This window comes from Triticum dicoccoides, chromosome 7B (genome assembly GCF_002162155.2).
Source record: "Triticum dicoccoides isolate Atlit2015 ecotype Zavitan chromosome 7B, WEW_v2.0, whole genome shotgun sequence".
NCBI lineage: Eukaryota > Viridiplantae > Streptophyta > Magnoliopsida > Poales > Poaceae > Triticum > Triticum dicoccoides.
In genome coordinates, this window is record NC_041393.1 from 396,230,879 (window position 1) to 396,239,128 (window position 8,250).

The 8,250-nt window shown below is 44.5% G+C and overlaps 1 protein-coding gene across 1 annotated transcript; it reads left to right on the forward strand.

Moving 5' to 3' along the window:
- Positions 1 to 2,775: 2,775 nt before the first annotated feature.
- LOC119335451 lies at positions 2,776 to 6,942 on the forward strand. The gene is made up of 5 exons (XM_037607581.1): positions 2,776 to 3,242; positions 4,267 to 4,479; positions 4,689 to 4,837; positions 4,909 to 4,977; positions 5,497 to 6,942. The coding sequence occupies exons 1-5, from the start codon at positions 3,003 to 3,005 to the stop codon at positions 6,731 to 6,733; spliced, it is 1,908 nt and encodes a 635-aa protein (XP_037463478.1). The 5' UTR covers positions 2,776 to 3,002; the 3' UTR covers positions 6,734 to 6,942.
- Positions 6,943 to 8,250: the final 1,308 nt, after the last annotated feature.

Consider the following 8,250-nt stretch of genomic DNA (forward strand, 5'->3'; position numbering starts at 1 on the left):
GGATCCCCTCGCCGTCGCCGCTGCCGGACCCGCCGGAGCTCGCGGCCGCCCCGCCGGACCCCGACCTGAGGTAGCCGCCGCCGCCGGTTTTCGCCGGTTAACGCCCGGTTTTTTTAAAAGACCGCGGTCGTTTTTTTATTTAGATCGGTTTATTTTTTTTCTGGTTTAGTCTATTTAGCGGACGTTCGTCCATTCGTTCGTTTTAACGAACGGTTTTCGTCGTTTAGCCGCAGACAGCGAACGCTCGTTCATTAGCCTGTTCGTCTATTTTTCTTTTTCTCGGATTTTCCGTGATTATTTCTGATCGCAATTTCGGATCCGATTTTCATTTTAGTATAACTTTTCGCTCGTTTATCGGAATCAGGCGATTCAAGCGCCTGGAGTTTCGTCTCGAAACCCTCTATCTGTTTAACCAACTCAAACAAGTTTTTGCTACTGTAAAATCTAACTTAGGTCCAGATTAGTAACATGAAGCTTGTTTTTTTTGCCATTTGAGTTTCGTTGCTTCGTTTGATTTGATTCTTTTTGCAAACCGGAGTTCTTAAGTTGAACTTTCTGGTTAGATCTCTTATTTGTGTTTTACCTTTGTATTAGATAAGTGCTTATTATATGCTTGTTTGTTTGCGATAGAGTACCCGGAGTGCGCCGCTTGCTACTTCGAATCTCTAGGTTTCACGGATCATCAGCAAGGCAAGTAACATTTTGATCATACCTCTTTACTACCCAGTTTTATTGCATTAGATCAATCCTCAAACAATTGCATGATTAGGATCTAATTAATATGTGGGTTAGGAAGTAGTTGAGGTAGTGCCTATATCCTGTTTTATTATCAAACCTTTGGGAGTTACTTCTACGTTTGCTTATATTGCTATGCTAAGCTAGTAGACGTGGATTGGGTGAGTGTATCCATGACAGATGTGAGATTGTTAATTAATGGTTTATTTAAGGTGGCAACTTTAATACACATCTGGGTGGATTGAGGCACCTGGGGTTCCAGTGATTGCCTGTTATTTTCTTTATGGACCGCCAACCAGGCTCAAAGGGATCATGAGATTATTCATGCTAGAAACTTCCGTGTGCAGCCGCAAGCTACTATGGGCTCTAGCATAGTTGATTAAGTCGTGTGAACTCTTATAGTGGTAGACTAGCAGATGTAGGGGAAAGTAGGTGTAACGGTCTACCCATCGTAAGGTGCAAACGCTTCTGAAAGACTACGTCTCGGTCATCCGTTTCTGAAACACCCTGTAGTGCGAGAATCCCAACGGGGGAGATCGAGTCTTGCGAGGAAAAGTGCGCAAACCTCTGCAGAGTGTATAAACTAATCATGATTAGCCGTGTCCCCGGTTATGGACGTTTTGAGTATCTAGTACTTGGATTATCATGTGAATCTCATCATGTTACTTTAATTAATTTTGTTGGGTTTAATGATGATGCTTAATTGGGATTGAGTTGGGTGAACCTTCTCAATGTTTAACAACCACCATGATAGTTAAATAAAATTTATTCCTTTGCAGTATGGAAAAATTGGCTTTACGCAAAAGTGTAACCATAGAGCTATCCACCAGCCAAATATGCATGTAGTATAGCATTATTCTTTCATTACTCTCTATGTGTTACATTGCCAGCATATTCCATGTGCTGACCCGTTTTCGGGCTGCAACATTCATGTTGCAGACTTTTCAGACGACGATTAAGGTGCCTTAGGTCGTGGTCTTATACTATGTGATGCCGTTGGAGTTGATGGACTCGCTTATCTTCCAAGCCTTCCACTGTTATCGTTATTAGATGGCCTTAAGTCATATTTATTGTAATAAGTTCTCTTTTGAGACATTCGATGTAATAAGTGTGTGATTGTTACTCTGTTATAAATTCTTCAAGTACTGTGCGTGTCAGCATTACTGATTCAGGGATGACACTAAAGCACAGAGATCAGGCTGTTTGAGGTCTGGTCGCTACAATGCATCTTTGATGGTCTGACGCCCTCTGTTGCTCACCTAGTCCACACCATCCACGAGGAGGCTGCATTGCGGGCCAGAGTTGGAGCCAAAGGGCTTTACAAACTGTTACCCGAGATGTAGGGTTTGTAGTTGCTGGATGAGCACCCCTTTTCTTGTTTGCCTCAAGCGCTCGCTACACGCCGGAGTGTGTACGTGGCTTTGTCGCTTGCTACCCGTCGATGAAATGATACGTGATCTTATGAATTCGCTGAAAAAGGAAAACAAAAGTGTGTGCTTAGGAAACCCGCATATGGGAGAAAACCCACAAAAACTTTTTTGGAAGAGTTTTGGAGTAATCTTTGCATAGGGTGTCCACTTGACTAGTGATTTCGCAAAAGTTGCATGCTACACTCGCCAAGTAAAAAAAAACTACATTTTAAACATCAGAACTCCCAGGTTTGCCAAATGATGCATTTTGAGGAAAAAAGAAGTTATGTATTTTTCTTGAAAGTTTTGCATATTTTTGGTATGCAACGGTGAAGCAAGGTTGTTTGTAAACTTTCTTAACGAGAATCGGATCAAGGTAAAACCTATGGCCATGAGCAGCACATGCGTTGCGTGTGCATGAATGCAAGCTCGAAACCAACCCATCAATCGATACGCATTACATGCACGCACTAGAGGTGCATGAGCTGCACTTACTGCCAGCGCTAGTACGCGAGCGAACGGGAACCCCGTGATGCGACGTCCACGTCGGCCAAATGTGGGCCCGCGACGCCATCCACGTCGGCACCCTCCCTCCCTCCATCCGTTTCAAAAAATTTCTTCCGTTCTCCGGTTGGCGTATATAATAGGCCGTTCGTTCTGCTTCCCTCCTCTCGCTGGCTCCGAGGAATTTCTTCTTGCGGATGCGATCGCCGGCGAACTGACCCGTCTCGGAGGCGAGGGCTTCTCTGCTGTGATCGACGCCGGGTTGGTCCCTTTCCCGGAATCGGGGAGAGTTTTTGTATAGGCGGTGTCTGGCTTTCCGGGGAACGCGCCACAGGTGTTCGACGGAATTCCGACATGCCGAGCGGGGGTAGGCGGCTGCCGCCGTGGACGTCGCCGAGGGGCGCGGCGGAGGCGGTACCGCAGAGGCGGAGCCCCTGCACCCCCGCCGGTTCCGGGAACCACGTCACTCCGCCCTTGAGCGCCGGCTGCTGCTCGTACCGCGTCACCCCGCCCGTGAGCGGCGGCGGGTGTTCCCGGCCGCCAAGGGCGCCGCCGGCGGTCGATTCCCCGTACCTGAGAGCGAAGCAGGCGCAGGTAATACGATCGAGCACCACCATCAGGTGCAATTTCTTCTTCTTCAGGTTCCAAAATTGAGCGCTATATCTATCTGGTTCTGGCCATTACCAATCGGGCTGGCTAAATTGATGCAATTCTTCAGGGTAATTGCGGAACTGAAATTTAGGAGGGAACCTGATTTTCACCTAACGTGTGTACCCCCAGTGCCCAGTGTACTAGTGATAACAGTTAGTGCTAGCTTCCTTGACTTGCACAGTTGCATGCAAAGCTCAAATGCCACCAGGCTGCCTCAATTGTTAAGACCACAGCGCTCTTTTGTGAAAAATCATTGGCATCCATTTTCCTGGGGCCAAATGTCAATAAATATGCATCATGGGCCTGAGTCAATTCATTTAATTTTGTCTTCAATGAACCTATCATTGTTCTTTTAGTTGCATCGTAATGGTATTCTGTAATAACTGCAGCTTGCTGAATCTCATGAGATGCTAAATTCACCAAATCCTCGAGTAGTGTATGGGAGAGAAGGATGCAGTAGCTTTGAAGCTTAGTATTTTTCCAGTGAAAAACCATTATATGGCTGTTTCACACCATCTTCAGTTGTATCAGAACATCTGTTAACTGCATAAAAAAGAGAAATATGAAAGTAGACTCCCTGGCATAAATAATAATTTTGGGAAAAAATGACATTAGCCTAAAGTGGCACGGAAGTTTTGCCCTTCTACATATGTCTAGGTGAGTAGGTGTTCTATTACCGGAAGTTTGTTGTATCAAAAGATTATATCGAAACGGTTTGGCAAGATGTGATGGTGTACTGCACTATTATGTTTGTGTCTGACTAGTAGTTGTAACAGGTGCTCATTCTGCCTGATGCTATGAAATGCTTCTGTGCATTACCTGCTTTTCCACAGTGTATTTTTTTTTATCTGTGGCACTTGCAGACTTGTGAATCAATCAAGATGCATTTACAATCTTGATCTTAAAAGCTTTTGTAAGATAAGCTTGTGTTTCTCTTTGTTTCCTCACTTTGCTTCTGTTATTCCAGTTAATTGAAAAGGATCCAAACAAGGCAGTTCCATTGTTCTGGGCAGCTATTAACAGCGGTGAACGAATTGAGAGTGCACTGAAGGATATGGCTACTGTACTGAAACAAGCAAATCGGGCTGAAGAAGCCATTGAAGCGATAAGATCCTTCCGTGACCGTTGTCCAAATGAAGCTCAGGAGTCTCTTGACAATATTCTTCTTGACCTATACAAGGTATCTCGGTCCTGTAAATTTACGTATATAAGCTAAATGTTTCTTCTGAAGCCCACTTTTGACGTTTGATTATACTAGTAGATCCTGAACACATTAATATATTGCGCAAACCCATACGAAAAAGTCATCAGCTAATAATAAACCCATACCACATTTGTGTATGAATAGTTAGCCTAATATTGATAAAAATCTTGTCTGTGTTGAACCAGAAATGCGGTAGGACAAAAGAACAGATTGAAATGCTGACAGTGAAGCTGAGAATGGTTGACGAGGATCTAGCTTCTGGCCGGTGGAAAGCAAAGCTGTCTAAATCTCATGGAAGAGTAGTCTATCTCTCTCTGAGGGATGAAAAGGCAAGGTAATAAAAGTCTTTCGCACATCTTCATTTGTCCCGCAAACGCCATTCTAAGCCTCTGCTTTGTCATGAAGGTTGTTGGGTAACCTTGCCTGGGCCTATATGCAGTCTGAAAACTACGAGGAGGCTGAAATGCTCTACAGGTATATCTATGTTGGTGATGGACTTATCAAGCTGATGTGGATTTCATTAGACATGATCGTATTCTCTTGAAATTCTCAATCCTTTTTTTGGTGCTATTTATAAGAATAATATTATGGCACCATTGTACTCCCTCCGTTCAAATATACACACGCCCTCAAATTTTGAAATTAAATTTGGCCATGAATTTTACTAAAAAAGTATGAATTATATGCCACAAAAATTATATCATTGGGTTCGTATTTGAATGAGGTTTCCAATGGTGTAACTCTTATGGCATACAACTCATATTTTGTTAGTCAAATTTAGGCTTGAAATTTGAGGGGACCTTTTATATTTGACAGAGGGAGTAGTTTATCAGTCCGCATCAAGGATGCAGAAATGACTGTTCTCAGCACTGATAAATGCTGATACTAGTAGAAGTGGACCCTGTTTTTTCTGTCATAACCTCATGCATCATTTCCAGTAAAGCTTGTTCAACTAAATCCAGCTGCTACTGACTTGGCGTTTGACACTTGCAGGCAAGCTCTTGCTATGGAAGCTGATTATAACAAAGAGTGTAATTTGGCCATCTGCTTGATGAAGATGGGAAAGGTAGCTGAAGCTAAATACCTTCTGCAACCTATACCTTACAACTGCAAAGATGAAAACCATTTGAGATCTTTTGCACGGGCTACTGAAATGCTTAGGGAACTTGAGTCACAAACACTCCCTTCTCCCATAACACAGATGAAGTCTAAAGATTCACAGATTTTACTTGCTGCTGATGTGGAGAGTCTTGAATATCTACATCCACAAATATTCTCTAGTTCTTCAACTCAACTGAATTATGAAGAACTGCAAGCTTCAGTTTCAGTGCATACAGAGAAGCGTGAGGATTGCAACTCACAAGTGCTTCCATCTCCGGTAACTCAGTTGAAGCGTAAAGGACCACAAATTATGGTTGCTACTGATGAAGAGAAGAATGGACAAAGTCTGCAGGAGTACCAATATCTTTCAAGACTGTTCAATGATGCTGCCACACCACAGTCTCAACTTGAGAAACTACGAAAGCGGCTGGTAAGAAAGGACAGACCAAATATCAGCACAAAGAATCAAGTTCAAACTCCTAGCTCAGCTGAATGCCTGCCAAACCCTAATGGTACCATGGATGCTAGTGAGAACGCTGTGCAAGAGGGGTTGGTTGATGGTGGTCGAAAAGCGTGGGCTGACATGGTTGAGGAGGATGAACAGCAGCTGGGCGATGGCAAGAACACTAGCGCGCAAGGTGAGAGCAGCAAGGATGCAAGTGAGCAGAGGGACAAAACATCATCATCTTCTCAAGGAAGCAGCAGCCTCAAAACCCCGGTCGCGGGTGTTCCGCGACAAAGTTCATCTGCAGGTTCATGGAGACGTAACGACTCCAGAATGTCGACAGATGAGAACGTGAACCGGAGTTTTGCGAGGACAGCTCCAGCATGGAAGCAGCAGAAGGTTCAAGATCACAGCAATCGAGTCTGCCAAATGCTCAACACGATGCATCTCAATGAGAAAGCTCAAGGCACCAAGCAAACACCATGGAGAAGCAGTGCAGCTCAGCGTTCACTTTTCCACAGTCATGTACCATTCGGTGACAATGGACACTCTCAGGGTGCCAATCACACCGAGGCCACTAACCGGTGGCCGAAGAACGCGGCGAGCACAAGACCATGGAGGCCACAGAACCGCTTGCGGGTCTTCCAGGAAATAACAAATGAGATGAAGCAAAATGTTGCATAGCTACATCTTTATTCTTCAGTCACCGTTGATGTAAGTTCTTACTAGTAAGTAGTTGTTGTTTCCCACCAGAGATGGGAAGAGCACTAGCATTGGAGTGAGCAAATCAATGCAACAATCATGTAGAGCCAAGGAAACAATCATGTAGAGCCAAGGAACTCGCCGAATATCATCACTGGTCCATATTATTAACAATGCACTTTCTTCAAATCCAAGTAGACAGTAGTATCTTTTCAGCTGCATATATATTTTTCCTTTGTCACCCCAAGTAATAATTTAACCTGTAAAAGATGGTAAGTAAAACCCTACTGCGATTTTTCCTTTTGCAGCAGTGTTCACTGCTGCTTACCATGCATATACTACTAACACTAGCGTCCTTGTACCTTTTGGCACTACTGTTTAGATGTTACTGCGTGGCTCATTTGCTGAGCACATGTGGTTTCTCGCGCTGCATGGCTAGACATCTCCTGCAAGATCTGAGCCTTTGCAGAGACAAGCAATGGCAAACGTATGCAGTTCACTGACTGCGCTACCATGCACCTGCATCGATCTGCATAGTGCTTTGCCCTCTATGGCATTTTCTACCTTGTCCACATACTGGAGTCAGGTGGATTCCTCCCACTGCATCCACTGAGGGTGCTAACATGGCTGTGCCCTGCCTCTCGGCAGCAATGGCAGCCTTGAGTCCTTCACCTCATCCTGACCAGCACGCGGAGACGGTCGACGCCGCCAGCTAGGCTGAAGGTGGCGCGATATGCCTGCCTCCGTCGGCATTGTTCCGTTGCGTGCTCCAATCAATTCATCCAAAAATAAAAAAAACTGACCTGCCGGCCGAGGTTGTCGATGCCGCCAGCTAGCCCTAATGTGGCGCGACGTCCCGGTCACACTATTGCGTTCAATGCAACATGTCCGCCCATAAAAATTAAACTTGCCTCTAGGCCGAGGTGGTCGATGCCGCCAGCTAAGCGGATCCTTGTGACACTGTTAATGTCGCATGTTTGTGCACCAACTAGTTCACCTAAAAGTGTACTCCTAAACGAGAACGCAATAATTCTGGTGCATGATTGGTCAGAAGTTGCTTATACCTACATGTATATATAAGTGTGTGCGTGTGCATTGGCGTCCATTACATTAGTGCCTACTGTGTATATGGTACCTACATGGTATTATGGTTTCTCTGGAACATATGCTGAGGTAAAGGTCCAGAGTATGCAGTAGCAACAGTCAAGTCAGCTAGCCGACCATGACCTGCATCACCTGCCGATGACTATTTCAGGCGAGTACTATATGGGGAAACTGTTCATTCTTCGTTCAAGTCGATCAATCATTGGAGTCATGGAGGGAGAAATGGATTTCACGTGTCTACGGCCATTACTCAACACGTCCGAAATCATGAAACTTGTTACTTTTTTGTTCCGATAGTGGTTTATGGCGGTTTCTTTAATGGAAATCTGTGTGAAGAAAGATTTTTTTTCCAAAGATGTACTGAAATGATAATCAAACTTGATTTAGCAATTGCT